Here is a 16,134-nt window from a genome sequence, read left to right as displayed (position 1 = left end):
CATCAAAAGGCATTTCAATTATCAGACTGCACAGCAGATACACAGCAAGGCAAAGGACTCTGAGAACAAGTCTGGCCATGTATCAACCACCTGTCCATCCCATGAAAAGCCTACCTGCCTACTTGGTCCCACCCCAGGTCCCTTGTGAGGCTTGGCAGTCGTGGGAAAGCAGGTTGGTGAGAGGAAGGAGGGCAGCCTGAGAGCACTGTCAGTGCAGATGGGAGATGGGATCAGGTGAGTGACTAGGAAAGGGATTTTGTGGAGAGGACTAGAGGGTCCTGGCAAAGCAGACTGCTGCACTGGAGATGGAGCATCAGTTCCTTGTTCTCATTGAGCCAATAACTGACTTTAATTAAGCTCACAATGCCATTTACCCCCACAACTAAGTTTAGAGACAAATTAGTGAGGCACATATTTGCCTCATGAATAATGAGGTGGGTTGGAAGCTGTCTGGATCACCACACTCAACATCAGTGAGTGGTACAAAACCCAAGTGACAACCAGGGGACTCTAGTGGTACCTCTTAAGGGTCAGTACTCTGTGATGCCCTTAGTAACATTCTGAAGAGTGTGACAAAGCTTACAAACAGCAAATTAGTGCACAGCACCAAATCAGGGGTAGTGTCTGACATGGTTAGAGAGCAGTGCTTCCACTTGGAGGAATCCAAATAGGCTGGAGGAATGGCTGATAACAATTTCATGAAAAAAATAATCAAATGCAACTCCCTCACCTGGGAGAGAATAACTCCATAAAACAGTACTGAGTGCCACCTGGCTGAGGAGCCACTCCACTGAAAAAGTGTTTGGCATTTGAAAAAAGTTTGGGAAAGCATCAAGGAAATACTAACTCTTCAATACATGCCCCCAAGATCCTGACTATTTACCGTAAGACTGATCAAACACTAGATCAAGTCGCCCATAAATGTTGTAGAAACCCCATTCCCAGGGATATCTGAAATCCAACTGGACAGCACAGTGAGCAACACTCTCGTTTGACCTGCTTTCAGCCGGTGGCTGGAGTAGGCACCTCTGGGGTCAGAGCACCCTGATTCAATACTCCCCAAGTGCGACTGGCCGCCTCTGCTTTCCTCCTCCGGCGCTCAGCTTCCCGGAGACCAGCAGGGAGCAGTGAAAGGCGAGGAATGAAGACTTACCCACCGGACCAGCCGCATTCCTGCAAGGCTGCAGACATGCCGGGAGCGCCCAGCGCTGAAGTTCTGAATGCCCAGCCCAGGGAAGCGGGAAAGGGCCCCGGCCAGCCACCGGCCAAGAAAGGGCATTGCGGAATGCGCCCCCCGGGCACGGGCAGGGCCGGGAGCTCCGGCGGGGAGCGGGGACGCGAGGGCCGAGCAGGCGGCCGGGAGCGCGGGTGGCGACTGTCTCGGGGACCTGGCCAAGGGACGCAGAGTCCGGGGGTGTTTCCTATAGCCGGAGGGTCGGGCGGAGGGGCTGCCCAGCTGGCTGCACCCACGGGTGCCAGCCCACGAGCCTGAGCCCCAGAACTGCGGTGATCTTCCCGATATTGCTGCTGTCAGCGTTGGACGGTGCTTGTTGCTTCAAGCGTCTGGGGCTACAAGGTTCGTATTGCCCAACTGTCCCCTTTGATCTCGAGATATAAACACATGCTTAACAAAAACCGAAATCTAAATTCTTACATAACCACATGACTCCAGGCACTGCGATGATGAAATCCCAAGAAGCATCAAGGCTCTTCCACTGACAACGGACCTGCCAATATCCAAGAGACACTGACCATTTTGCTGGTCAGCTTTGCTACAGGTCAGGATAATGCTTACATCCATTGTGCAAATGAGCACCAAGGCCACAAAGATATTTGCATGCTGCTCTCAGTTCCAGTATAAATTACAGCATGTTGATTTAAACTATAGAACTTTATCCACAAATGACACCTACAGAAAATCAGACACAGGACAAAAAGAAGTCCCAGCAAATGGATGTCCTGGGACCCCAAAAGTCTGGGTTTAGAGGTGTCTGAGCTTAGAAATGCTGCCTCAGGGGTTTAACTCTGGGGTGAATGACTATGACTAGGGTGGTTGCAGGCATTCCCATCTAAGTCTCTCCACCCTGCTCTCCTGTCCTGGGCTAACACACCTGTTCCAGGGGAGGCAGAAGAAGAATGGGAACATCAGTCCTTGTCACTGGGCATCAGGGAGCTCTGCACAAGCCCCTTTCCTCAGTCACTTGGTTAGCTAATAGCTCTGGGCATGGGCAAGGGTACAGCACAGTCTGTCAGCCAGGAGAGCTGGCAACGCACTGTAGACAGCAAAGATAGTATTTTAAATTGCTAGTTAGATCTGTCAGAGCATGACATCCAGATCTTAGAGATGCTCATACATATACATAGAGATATTTCATACATCTGGAGTAGTTCCTTGCCACAAACCCTGTGTGTTACCACTCAGCTGCTTTCACACACACCACCAGGGCATTACTTGGCTCTCTGTGATACAATTGATCCAGCCATTCACGCACTCAGTGCATCAACAAAAGTTGGAAGGGGTCTCTGAAGGCCACCCTTCCCCTCAAAGCAGAGGGTGGCTCAGGGCTTCAGCCAGTCCAGTTTTGATTACCTCCAAGGCTGGAGGTTCTACAGCCTCTCCACACAACCTGCTCCAGTGTTTGGCCACTTTCATGGTAAAACATAAGGATTTTAGCACATGCTCTGAAGACTGAACACTCCAAACTGAGCTTAGGCAAATCACTTAGGTCCTGGATATGCTGTTCCACAGGAGTTTATACAGTTCTGTCAGCTACAGCACTTGACTGGTTCTGCAGTAACTTTGGTCAGGGATTCAGTGCAGCCTAACTCCACCACATAAATACATTCATTGTGCCAGTGTAACTTCCTGGACCATTTAATTGAGAGGTCAGGCAAGTAACTGTGTACAAGCCAAGAATAAAACAGAATGACATGCGTGAAGATCTTCTGAAACTGTAGCTTCTCTGCAATAATGTAATATTGACCTTTGCAAGGGACACAATTTTCCAAAATTTGGAGAATGACTTCCCCAAGGGCTAAGGACCCTTCTGCCCATTCAGACTGCAAGCTCTGCTGCTTACACCTGTAGCACAAACACATTGCAACACAAAATCCACTGGGGAGAGGAGAGGGGAACAAACCACACATTTGTGTATTAGTCACTTTTGAGGTTAATGGGAAAGTGTTCAGATGCTGCTTTGAATAGTTCATGGTAAGCTGCAAACTAGAACAGAACCCTTCAATCATCAGTGCCCATAAGGAGTTCCAAGATCCTCAGGTGGAAATCATTATATAATATATACTTCATTCTCTTAAACACAGATGATTATTTCAGTGCATAATGCATCTTAAAAGGAAATACAAACCTTTGCTTAGAAGTCAGAGCCTGTCCTTACCACATTCTGTGCCTGCTCACCTGCAGGGCACAAGCTGTCATGCAATATCCAGTAATTAAGCTATATTTATTATAAGATTGGAAGCTGTGAAGTCATTCCCTGTGCTAGTACACGTGCCTTAAGCTAGCTATGATAATCATTTTCACATGCACCCAACCCATGTTTAGGCCTTCAGCCACAGTTACTCTCTGATGATACAACAACAAGTGACAAAGTGGCACAGAGTCGAAAAATATTGCCAACTTTGGCCATAGAGTGATTTGGAAAAGAGAGATTTTGCTTGGTTTGACTGCATGGAGTTACACTCTATTCCATATATCCAGCAAATGGAATAGGTTGGCACTTTTACCGCAAACACAGAAGTATCACCATTCCAGAACCATCTCATTGGTTCCAGAACCATCCCTACCTACTCTATAAGGAATAAGAAAAAAAAATGCATTTATTTTGGCATGAAAATACTTGCATAGTAAAATCCTTCTCATATTATACATTCTAAAAGATATGAAAAGAACCCCCTCAATTCTGAAGTGCTAAAGCTTTCTTGGCAAATCTTGACTTATGTAAATGACATATAACTCTATGGCAGGTTTATGAAGAAGACATGTTAATACTATTCTGGTGTGATGAGCAAGAGTCTTGCATTCTTGTAGTGCCTTTCTGCAATAAGGAGTAAAACAACAACAACAAGAATTTCATTAGGTCCTGACTAAATGTGTCAGGACTAAGATCCAGTGAAACATTTGCCCTTGGAATCTAAAGATATGTAGAATATGGATAAAACTTTTCTCAAATAAATGATCCTCATCAGGATCATCCCTTCTGAGAGATGCAGCTCATGTGACTATTATTTCATGGTTCTTAAAGGGTGGAAACCATCCCATCAGCTTGCCATGCCCCTTGGCTTAGCTCCCAGACAGAAACAAAGATCTTGAAAATATGTATCCAGGTAGAATAACATGTTTCCATGTGTGTTATTTTACCATGTTTTCCACCAGTTACAGCTACGTGTCTGCCATTCAGTGAAAAACATCAGTTCGTGTTTCCCTTTAATCCCACTCCATATTTAGGATGATTTGGAGATAATTTATCAAACACTGCAGTCATAGGGATTCCTTCTGGAGCGCTGAACATGTTACACAACCCTTACAACAAGGTAAATCCTCTAACCTGCCAGAGCTTGTTTATAGCCTGGCACAGGCAGCATCTACAATGCCAAGTGAAGCTGGGCCAGGAACTGTTGTGTGCTGGAAGGGCTGGGCAGTCACTCACCCATCCACACCACACAGCACCTGGCTGGCGGTCACCTCCAAACTACACGTGGTCTTAAATGAGTATTATTTCAGGAGTGTTATTTCAAACAGGCAGATTTTAATAAAAGACAGCTTATGCCATAGCCCAGGGGGATGATTTACAACATGAAGCTAAAGGACTTGTCATGTGCCACAGCACAGAGGTGTGTTTGATAGTATGAAACCTGCTGGGATGTTGCTGTATCACCCAAAAGAGTGGAGGGGGTCCAGTCTCAGAGTCTTGCTCACTGCTCACTGGACACATACTACCCTCTGAGCTACCCCCAACCATCATCTTGGAGATTGCTGCTTGACACATGCCAAGACTGTTTCAGAAACCAGAATCATTAATGTGTGGCAGAGCACAGTGGACAAGCAGGAGTCAAATGCCCAAGCTTGATTCCTCCCCTCTTTGATTCAGCAGCACAGGCATAGCCAAGGGACCCAGGCTGGTGGCACCTGGAAATTGCTGACAAATAGCAGCAAAAAAACACAGCCATGGGGGGAGGGGGGAAGAGAATGAAGAGGATGGGAGGATCTGAGAGGCCCGTGGATAGTTAAAGCTTTGAAGAGCTGAATTCTTTGAAAGTCTTGGAGTGGAATCCTTATCTGTGCCGAAACCCCATTCTTGGCTTTGTACTCAGTTCTTATGTAATGACAGCAAATTACTTTGTTTTATCTTCCCTGGTGTCCTCGAGGTTAGTGACACATCACCATTAGGTTACGTTGCTATTTTAATTCGACTGCCATACCACATGCCTAAATGCTGCAACAGAGCTTGTCCTTCTCCCCTGTGCTACTGGCAACTGTTATTTTTCCTACCATTAGAATTCAAATGCTTCATACAGGAATATCATCACTCTCATGCTGAAGCACCCAATATACTTCAAAGCAGTGTCAAAAGAGTGTTTTATTTAAAAACCCAAATACCCTCACAATATCTGAATTCCATGTACCTTTCAGATTATATGCTTTAGGATTAACACTGCTACTGCATTTTATGGCCTTTGCAATACCATTATTCAAGGAAAATATTTAATTTTGCGAACAAAACCAGATAAATACTATATTATGAGTTGGTTTCTCTTCCCTTCTTCCCGAGCATGAGAAGATTCAAGATGGGCTATTTGAAAAGCACTCAATCCTTACCAAGTGAAAGATGCAATGCAATCAGAATTAAAATTAGTCCTTTAATGTTGCAGCTGGTTGTCCATAGCCAACAGACCAAGATACAAAACATTTGTATAAAAACAGAGCTCAAATCTAATCAGTAAAGGAGACCTGAAAATCTGTTGTTGTGCAGACTAAAGATGCCAGGGAGTGGCAGAGGACAGGACACCACTCCACAGAACAAGAGCTCCTTAATTGGAAATGATAAAGCTACATTGTCCACATGCTAGTTCCAGCCTTCTTTTGTTTTCCCATGATATCCTGTTGATATAATTCCAGGTCCCTTGTGAACATCCGCTGTTTCCAAATGAGAAGAATGGGTGGTGTTGGTTTCATTTCAGCCCCTCACTGGGTCACCAGCCTACCTCTGCCTGGAAAGGCTCCCGGATGCAGCTCCAAAGAACAACCTTATCAGCAAAAGATCTGAACAGATAAGGTGCACGGACATATGAGATCACATCTTCTGGTAATTTAAACAATTCAAACGCCATTATAATATGGAAGCACAGGAAAAAGCAAAAGTTCAGCTAAATCCCTACAAACCCACATAGAAATAGTCATATTTGATGAAATCAAGCACAGCTTTTGCCCCTCTCTGTTATCAACCACAGTGTTCTGACATTACCTGGTAGCAACCACTTGAAGAAAGTAGTGAGGACAAAATTAGTGGTCAGTGTGTAGTGCTGCCTCACCACAGTATTCCCTAAGGTCCCAGAAATTTCAAAATCAGGACTTGCACAGCCAATGGGTATATTTGTGTCTTTAATAGTCCTCACTAGCTTTTATTTGTGTTCATTTTCTGGAGTTTTCATCTCAAAAAAAAACCCCAAAAAACAAAATACCTTGTAGTATCCACAAAATCAGGCAAAAATGTTTTCTACAAGTACCCACAGAATGAGCAACCTTGTCAAATCTGGTTTTATTCCACGTTTCCCAAGTTTTGCTTGTTGTACTGAAAGAAACCTCCCCCAACTTGTGTCTGTGAAGCTGAAGAGTCCTAGTTACCTTACCTGCTTCTGACCTAGAAGCTGTCCCACACTTCCTAACATTTGTCTGAACCTCTTACAATGTTCTCTGTGCTTCTAAAGATCAGAACTGTACACAACATTCAAAGCACTGGCACACCATGGATTTATCCTGTGCCATGATGACACTCTTTGCTTTTATTCTCTTGCTCTAATTCCTTATCTCCTAACACTCGATTTGTTCATTTACCAAGCCTTGAACTGGGGTTTTCACAGAACTATTATTATGCCAAGAGCTTGTTCCCAAGTGATAAATCAGCTTCTAGGCTGTTTCTGTATGATTGAAATGGACTGTTAATCTCCCATTTAAAACACTTTACATGTATGTACATCAAATTGTACCACCCACTCACTTTGTATTGTGATGTTTTGCTACATTTTCTCTCGGTTCACAAGCTCCAATTCAGATCCTTGTGGAACTTTGCATGTTGGCTCAATCCATGGAGAAATAGTTTTGTTCTGTCTTACAGAGACCTGTCTTTAATGCAATGTCATCTATCCACATGAAAGCATCTCTTATTCTACAGTTCCTTCAGAAGGTTTTGCTCACAGATTTTGTTGAATACTTTTAAGAAACCCAAGTAGGAAATACCAGCTCAATGTCTCTTGTCCACATGCTTTGCTGACTCCTCACATGACTCCAAACAATCTCTGAGGCCAGGAGTTCTCATTAGAACTCCTCTCTGCCATCTTTCACAGTACCTCATTTTCTCCCTGCATCCACTAGTTCACTTTTTAAAGTTTTTATTAACTTGGCTGGTACAGAGAACAGGCTCATTGCTCAGCAGCTCTACAGAATTTTTCAGGCTGCTGGTATTTTTTTTTTAATTGGCATATTAACTATCTTCCCTGTTTCTGTTACCAAAGCCCTTCTGAATGCAATGTTACACAAAAACCATTAGTAAGCAGCTCAGCTTTTTCAGTCTTGACTTCTCTTAAAACTCTTGGGTGAATATAATGCAATCCAATTGTTCAACACTTTTTGTTTTAGCCATTTGTTTCACTACCTTTTCTACAGACCTTCAGTTTGAAACAGATCCTCTGATAAATCTTTCATAAAATCAAGTATAAGTATGGGAATATTCTTAGGTTCCTCTACAATGAGCATAGAGCAAAATCTTAATTTAATTTTTCTCCAGAACCTTATCTCCTCTGAATAATCCATTTTTATTTTGACTGTCCACTGGCTCTGATACCTCTTTTGGCAAACTTTCTGTTCTATTTTGACGGAAAGCGGTAGAGTCGGATTTTTGTAACAAAATAGTAACAAAAAGTAACAAAAAGACAGATGGCAGGAGGACTAGCAGAGCGAGGATGTGGGTGTCTGCTCACCCGGTAACTGCAGCCACGTTCATAGGGCAGCTCTTGTGCTCTCGTGCTGCAACTGCAGGTAAAAAAAAAAAAAAAAAAAAAAAAAGTAATAGGTAATTCTTCCACCTACTGGAGATAAAAGCCAGTTGTCAGCTATGGGGGAGGTTGGGGTGGTTTGTTTCGTTTTGTTTTCCCACCATCACGGATCAATTCTTGATGGCTATGGAGATTTCCGGGAGGGGGTGATGCCACGGAAGCCTAGCTAGGGACAGCGAGAGCTGCAAACCGCCGCGTGTGAGCTCGCCCGGGACTCAGCACCCAGCTGCTTGAAATGCCCGTGGCTTCTCCTGACGCTTTACCCTGCAAGGGCAACGGGAGCGCCGGAGGCGGCGGAACGGAGGCCGGGCTGCCTGCTCAGCCCACCCGGGGGCTCCACCTGCGAGGAGCCGGGTGGGGCAAGGCAGGGAGCGGTGTCCCGGGCCGCGGGGCCACGGCCGGGGAGCACGGCCGCCCGTCCCGGTGCCCGTCCCGCCCTCGGGCTCCTTCCCGCCGCCGCCTTGCCATATATGGGCACGGCCGGAAGCGCGCGCGTCACGGCGCTGGCTCGCGGCGTCCCCGCGGGGAGCGGGACGTCACGTCACGTCCCCGGCGCGCCCGCGCGCGGCGCCCCGGCAACCAAACAGTAAACACGGGCGCGCGCAGGCGCAGAGAGGCGGGGCGGGGCTGCGGCGGGGCCGGTGCGACGCGGGAGCCCCGCGCTGATGGCAGGTACCGGCCCCGGGGCACGAGCCGCAGGCGGGGTGCGGGCCGTGCGCTCAGCAGCGTGTCGGGACTGCCGCTGCTGTCTGCACCGGAGCTGCCCTGGAGCCGCAGCACCCTTCTGCGGCCGGGCAGGACGTGCTGCTGGGCTGGGCAGCCCTGCTGTGTTCTGCCATAAACGCGTTTAAGGACCTTCACGTTGTTTTACAGCTCTGCTTTCTGAAATTCCTAACAATTCCACTGTGCCTTGCGTTGCGTTGCAGTTGCATTTCTAAGAATTAATTACACGACCGCCCTCAGAGGGATCAGGAGCACAGGAGGCGTCAGAAATAACACGAGGGTTCCCTACGTGTCTTATCTCGTTCCATTGTTGTGTTTCACAAAGCTTTGTGCTGGTATCTGTGTGATGGATCAGATACAGCTTGTAATTGAAGCACATGCTTATAACACATTGCAGGCGGAGATTGCTGCATTATTCCTCAGTTGAAGATAGTGGCAAGATTCTCCCTGTTTTAAGTGCGACTTCACTATATAATTCTCAAATGCCAGGAAGCAGATAAATCATGTTCATAACACAGTATAAGTTTTATGTAAAACATCCTGAATTCTGGATTGTTTGTGGCTGAAGGCAAGGAGTAAGGCTGGAGCCTGGGGTTAGACATAAAGTGTCTCATGTAGCGCCACCCCTGAATCTGACATCTTTGCATAACAAATGCAAAAGCTGTCGCTTAGACTTGGCACTTGCTATCATTTCTGTTAAAAAGAGAAGCCTTGGTTAGGCTGCAGGACTGCTCTCTGAATTTAACTCTAGATTTTGCTTTAGCCTGTCCGATGATCATGAGAGATGATGGGGCCAGGATCACTCTACCTAATTTGAGGTAGAAGCTACTTTTGAACCATGTGGTATTTTTGGACTTTGTGGACCAGTTTGCTTTCAGCCTCTGCTGAACGTCTGGTGATTTCAGCAGCATGCATGGGCTCCCAGAGACCTGAATTGTTCAGCTCTGAACTTGATGGTGTTTCAGCAAGACATCACATTGTCATTCCAGATTTGCTGACTTCACAGGGTTACCTGTCACATAAGTCTGACTCTCCTGTCATGGTTCAGTGCTGCTGTGCATTTGCTGTGGCTGGGTGTTGCCCGTGTAAACTCAAGTGGCTATGTGAAAGTAGCTGCTGCTTAGTAGCAAGTGGGATTAGTCTTCATCACTTGTCAGCTCTGCCTACAGATTAATGTTGAAAGATGGGAAACTGCACTCGTAATATTTGCTTTTACACAGGGCAGGCCTTGTTGAGCAAGTCATGAAGCTGCAACACTCAGTGCTGAGATGAGATGGATCCTGTGTGTGTTCTCATTAGGGAAGGGGTGGAAATAAGCCTGCTGCAGTGACCAGGAGATGTGGACTTAGAGAAACCTGACCCTGAATGGCAGCCTACAGTGATTCCCTGAGACCATGGTGTCAGGATGGCCTTCAGCTGGACACACATACCAGCACAGGTGACATCTTTGCTTTCACTTTGAGAAAGTTCTCAAGTTGGAGTGGCAGGGCTGGAGGCTGTCAGGGAGGCCTTGCCACTCTCAGGGGACCCTTCACGTGCAGCCATCAGGGAGGGAGCAGACCACTGCTCTGCAAGCAGGGATAACCTGGCCCAGCTGCTGTCCTGCCAGCAGAGCACATTTCACTGCACGAGCAGCAGGGCTGACAGAGGGAAGCAGCCTTTCTTAACTGACTCAGCAGGAGAGACCACATTTCCAGAGACCCCAAGGAGGCAGCATGTTCCTAGAACGTGCGTGCCATTTGCTAGAACTCATTCATTCAAGGACTGGGCTGGCTTTAATAGAAACTGTAGAGCCAGTGGTTTGCCTTTATACCACTCACCCCACAGTGAGGAGTGCACAAGCCTTTCTCATCCCCTCATGTCCAAAGAAGATAGGCCACAGTTACTCCTAGAGGAACCAGACCACATCCAGGGACAAGGAAGTTGAGCTGTTAGGGACATGGAAATGATCATGTGGGCCCCAGAGATGCCCTTTCAGCACTTTCCAGCAAGACCTCCAGCTAGCTGGTGAAAGGCCACAGCAGGTGACACACAGATACAGAAGGGGACCAGACCCAGACAGCTCAGCTGGGAAAGGCCATAGGGCGTGACCTTGGTGCCTGCTGGAATGGGTGTAACCACAGCCAGCCCTGACTAGCACCAGGACAAGGACAGGGCTGGCCTAAATGGTATTGCCACCCTTATGCACCCTTAGTCTCAGGCAGATTGCAGGTGTCTGCAGTTTATAAAGCCCAGACAAAATTAGAGGCTAGAGAACGCCTTTGAGGTCACAGAGAAGCAGGTGCAAAAGGTAACACAAGGACAGCTCCAGCAGTCAACTTAAATGCTTTTATTGACAATGTCTCTGAACAATAATAAGCAAACAATGCTTAAGTTTCATCCAAATTCACTTTCCACATGTCAAAAAAGACCTCAAGGTAGAAAAAAATAAAATAAAAATATAAATATCTGATAATCCGTCTTAATAAATAAATTAAAAACACAATAAAAACGTTTTCATGGAAAACTTATGTCAGAACATTCAGACCACCTCAACAATGCATGATCAGTAAAGTTACAATGAACATCAATGTAGAACTACAGTACATGGATATAGCTATTCATCTACCTACTAGAAAATAAAATAGAGTCTCTTTCCCCCCACATAAGATGGGTCATTGCTAAGTCATCAGAACACGATATTGCCAGGAACACAGTAGTTATTGTTAATCAGCTGCACTAGATACGAGTTGGAGATACCCAGCACCAGGTTAAATTCCAATCATTTAAAACCAAGAGATTAATTAGTTAATGCTAGTGATACTAAGGAGGGGAGGGAGTCACCTACCCAGCCATGTGGGACATGCTACAGACTACCAGCTCTCATGGATGGGCCACTGGGGACAAGACAAACTCCATGCGATTTGCTACATCTCTGGAAGAGGTAAGAGACCTCGGTGCATGACGCTCTGCCAGGCCCCGGGGCGCCAGGCCAGACAGGGGGTGGCGGTGGCAGGGCCCTCCCCAGGCCTGGGGAGCCCCATGGGGCACAGCTGCAAGTCCGTGGGGGTGCGTGGGCAGGGGAGGGGGCCCAGCAGGTCAGTCAGTGCTGGAGCCCTTCACAAAGCCAGCAGGGTGGGGGAGCTGAGGGAGTCGGACGAGGGCTCGTTGCTGCTGCTGCCCTTCCGGTGCGCGGCAGCGCAGCTGGGGAAGGCCTCTGCCTCGGGGTAGGTGAAGACGAAGGTGGAGGTGTAGGTGCTGGGGCACGGAGTGCAGGTCACCACAGGGGTGCAGAGGGGCTCCAGCTCACCGCTGGTCCCGGCAGTCAGCGACTCCCAGTCCGACGGGTAGAAGGAGGCCCCAGGCAGGTCCATGTCGGGCACAGAGCGGGAGGCCTCCCGCGGCCCCGTGGAGAAGAGCAGCTCGTCGAAGGGCTCAGCCTTGAGCTCCAGCCCGCTGCTGCCGGTCTCCTTGGGCGGCACGGCCGGCGGCGCTTCAGGCATCAGCGGCAGAGCAAAGGCAGCCTCCTCGGTCATGGGGGGGCTGGGGGTGCCCAGGTCCAGCGCGGTAGCGGCGCTGGCAGCTGCCAGCTCCTCGGAGAAGCACAACTCCTCGGGCATCTTGCAGGCGGGACGGTGGGCCGCCAGGATAAACTCCAGTTTCTCCTTCTCCTTCAGCAGGTTAGCAATCTCCGCCTGCAGCGCGGACTTCTCCTCCTCCAGCTGGTCGGTCTCCTGCAGAGAGAGCAGGCTGTCAGCCAGGGCCGGCATCACTCCCAGCTGGAGTCCCCTTCCTCCTGTCATCCCCGCCCCCGGTACTTCCCCCGCCACCTCCCGGGCAGCACTTACCGCCTGCAGCGTGTCGGTGAGCTCCCGCCGCCGGTTGCGGCACTTGGCCGCTGCCATCTTGTTCCGTTCCCGGCGAATCCTTCTCTTTTCCTCCTCCTCCGGGGACAGCTGCGGGCAGAGAGAGACAGCTCAGTCCCGCTGCCAGCCCGATGCCCCCCGGCCAGGGCAACCCGCCGGCGGTGCGTCTCCCCAATCCCCCCCAACAACTCGATCCGCACTCACCTGTTCGACTTTGCCCCGGCGGCCGATGCTCTGTCCGCGGCCGCCCGGCGCCTTCAGCACTGCGGGGCGGGAGTAGGAGGTGGTGGGGGCGGCCGCCGAGACGCCGTAGGGGTGCCCGCGGCTCTGGGAGGGGGCCACTGAAGAGATGAGAGTGGGCTGCACCAGCCACTGCAGGTCGGGGCTGGTGGAGATAGCCGTCACCGTAGGCACAAAGCTGGCGCTGGAGGCGGCCAGGTCGGTGCAGAAGTCCTGTAGGTCAGAGAAAGGGGGGCTGCCGTCAGCGGAGCGCCCGGGCCGCTCCCCGCCGTCCCCGGGGCCGCGGCGCCGCGCTGCCAGCGCCGGCTCCACACGAGAGCGGCCTGTTATAAATATCTCTGACGTCCGCGCTGACGCAGACGCCGCTCCGGAGTCTCCTCAATGAACTCGCGTTTTATCAATGAAGCCGCTTTACACACCCGCCGCAGAGCGCGGCCCGGGCTACGGCACCCCCCGACCGCCCCGCCTCGGCACCGGGGCCGCTCCCCATGCCAGTCCCCAGCCTGACCTCCTCCGCGGACACGGCCAGCCCCGCGCCACCCGCTCCCATCCCATTCCCTCGTAAGCGCTCCTGCCCCGGCCAAGAGCGCAGCCGGCACGCTCAGCAACTCACCTGCGGGTTGACAGGCGAGCCCATGCTCGAGAAAGAGTCCGCCGGAGAGGGGTAATAGGTGAGGCTGTCCCCGGCCGGGGAAGCGCTGCTGCAGCGGGAGGACGGTGCCTCGTACTCTCCAGCGAAGCCCTGATACATCATGTCGGCTCGGTGCGCGCAAGCCGAAAGTGAGAAGTGATGCGACGGTGGCGAAGCGTCCTTGGGGATGAAGCGAGGAGGGGTCGGCTGCGTGCGTCCCTGTGCCGGTCCGCGCCGCGCGTCTCTCCGCTCCGCCGCCGGGGCTGCCTGAGCTGCTGGAGTACCGCGCCGTGCCTCCCTTTTATACCCTCCCGCGACGTCACAGGGGAAGCGCCACCCGCGCCTCTGGGGGGGGCCGCCCGCCCCGCGCCCGCCCCGCGCCTCTCAAGGGTCGCCCCGCGCGCCGTCTGCCCCCGCTCCCCGCGGAAGAGACCCACGGCACGGGGCGGGGGGTGGCGGCAGGGCCGGGGGGGGTCCCAGGGCAGAGCAGGAGGGAGAGGCCATAGAGCTTCCCCCCCCGCGAGGAGTGGTACGGCCGGGCTCGGGAACCCACTGACGCAGATATCCTTATATGGGATACATCCTGTGCGAGGGGGCGTGACTGACGGGAAGCGCTCCAGGCTGCAGCCAAGTGCGGCGGGCGGGCGGGCGGCGCGCGGGACGGGACGGGACGGTTCGGGACGCGACGGCCCCTCCCCCTCCCCCCCTCGCTTGGCGACACCCTGCGGGGGCACCGCCATGGGGGCACCGCCATGGGGGCACCGCCATGGGGGCACCGCCATGGGGGATGCCGTCTCGCAGCAGGTGACCCCCTCCCCGGGGGCGCCGTCCGGCCGCAAGTGATCCCCTCTCTCAGCGGAGCCCCGCACAGCCTTGCAGCCTTGGAGCAAGGTGCTCCAAGGAAGGCGGCGAAGAAGGGGCCCGGCGGGCCGGGGATGCGCTTTGCGCTGCAAGTCAAGCCCCATCGTCAGCACTGAGCGGGGTCTGCCCGTAGCTGGGCACAGGTACTCGGCGGGCCCCACGCAGGGAAAGCTCAGCTTAACACCCGTCCCTGCAGCGAGGAGCGCGTTATGATCATGTGTCACTATTGACTTCCCTATTATGTGTATTTGTAATTATCGAGAGTGAGGGTAATGGCAGAGGGCGATGGGAAGCCCTGCCAGGGAAGCCTGAGGGGGCCACAGCCCTCCGAGAAGGTTGGGAGAGCTTGGGAGCAGTGCTCGGGATGGTGGGGGGGGGGGACTGGGATAGCCGCCAAGAGCATGGGCAGGAGGCCACCGGGAAACCACCGACGAGGAGAGAAAGGGGCGAGGCTCGTCCTTTCCTCCAGTTTGGGTTTTGTTTTGATCCTTGTTGCAGCGAAGCCCGGAGACACCCACCCACGACGGGGATGTCGGCAGCCCTGGCTCAGGTCAGGCTAAGGTGGGAGCCAGACCGCAGACTCGCCTTGCACGGGAGCCAAGAGATCGCGGCTATAGATAGTAACAGGGAAGCTGCAGCAGGGAGCGTGTTTACAGCAACAAACAGAGCCTGCAGCGCAGTCTCCAGGCAGGAGCGTCACCCAGCCAGGCTGGGATCCTGCTGGCAGCCGCTCCCTCTGTTTGAGCTCATGGGCTAAATGCAGCGCTTGATGCTGCTGCTGTTGCTGTTGCTGCGCGAGCAACCTCCGTTCTTAGAGATCTGGGCCACGGGGGCGGGAGAACTGGGCCAGCTGCTATTTCTGAACTGCCCGTCAGAGCAGAGGGGACAGCCAAGGACTGCCGCAGCTCACGGCCCCTGCCGCTCCCTGGAAAAGGACCTGTGGGGGCCCGTGCTGCTCTCAGCAGCTCAGTGCTGGCCCGTGGGCCAGTCCATCCCGGGGCAGGCATCTGTCAGCCCAGGTTCCTGTGTTGCCACCGGTTCTTTGCCCCGGCCAGCACTCCCCTCATGCCAGTTACTGAAACAGTGGGGCAAGCATGGTCTCTTTGGCAGCCCCAGGCTGCAGGTGAGGAGACCTTCAGCAATGCCCAGAGGAGGCATTGCCAGCAAATTAGCAAAGCCATGACCCTGCCATCCCTGCCAGCAGTGAGCAAAAGGCCAAACCTCTGCAGCCACAGGGCCTAGATCGACACATCGGTGCCCAGCATGGGCAAGAGCCTCTGACACAGTTTCCAGTCTCAGACATTTGCCAGGCACATTTCAGAAAAACACAGTTTATCCCTTCTCTCTAGAAACTGCCCCAGGGTTCCTCTACCCAAAATACTTTCCCCAAAAGAAGTGTCTGGAAATCAGGGGGGGAATCCACCTCACCAAAGCCCACAATATTTTTGTGGTGCCCATGCAAACCACCTGTTGCCATCTCCACTGGTGACCAAGCATGATCTGTTTGTACCAAACGGAAAGTGCACGGATGCCGCACAGCTCTAA

The 16,134-nt window shown here is 51.6% G+C and overlaps 1 protein-coding gene and 1 long non-coding RNA gene across 2 annotated transcripts; both read right to left on the bottom strand.

Moving 5' to 3' along the window:
* Positions 1–5,857: 5,857 nt before the first annotated feature.
* On the bottom strand, positions 5,858–8,757 carry LOC129121710 (uncharacterized). The gene is made up of 3 exons (XR_013182578.1): positions 8,391–8,757; positions 8,215–8,266; positions 5,858–6,280 (listed from the first exon to the last, which is right to left on the bottom strand). It is a non-coding gene; the product is annotated as an uncharacterized LOC129121710 (long non-coding RNA).
* Positions 8,758–11,326: 2,569 nt separating this feature from the next.
* FOS (Fos proto-oncogene, AP-1 transcription factor subunit) lies at positions 11,327–14,019 on the bottom strand. Its single transcript, XM_054634753.2, has 4 exons — positions 13,711–14,019; positions 13,062–13,310; positions 12,840–12,947; positions 11,327–12,725 (listed from the first exon to the last, which is right to left on the bottom strand). The coding sequence occupies exons 1-4, from the start codon at positions 13,849–13,851 to the stop codon at positions 12,111–12,113; spliced, it is 1,113 nt and encodes a 370-aa protein (XP_054490728.1). The 5' UTR covers positions 13,852–14,019; the 3' UTR covers positions 11,327–12,110.
* Between the last annotated feature and the right edge of the window lie 2,115 nt (positions 14,020–16,134).

Source organism: Agelaius phoeniceus, chromosome 6 (genome assembly GCF_051311805.1).
Source record: "Agelaius phoeniceus isolate bAgePho1 chromosome 6, bAgePho1.hap1, whole genome shotgun sequence".
Classification (NCBI taxonomy): Eukaryota; Metazoa; Chordata; class Aves; order Passeriformes; family Icteridae; genus Agelaius; species Agelaius phoeniceus.
This window is presented reverse-complemented; position numbering and strand designations above follow the sequence as displayed.

Coding starts and splice junctions, on each gene's coding strand:
- FOS (XM_054634753.2), bottom strand. CDS start 13,851: ATGATGTATCAGGGCTTCGCTGGAGAGTACGAGGCACCGTCCTCCCGC. Junction 13,311..13,710: donor GCTCGCCTGTCAACCCGCAG/GTGAGTTGCTGA, acceptor TCTGACCTACAG/GACTTCTGCACCGACCTGGC. Junction 12,948..13,061: donor GCCGGGGCAAAGTCGAACAG/GTGAGTGCGGAT, acceptor CTCTGCCCGCAG/CTGTCCCCGGAGGAGGAGGA.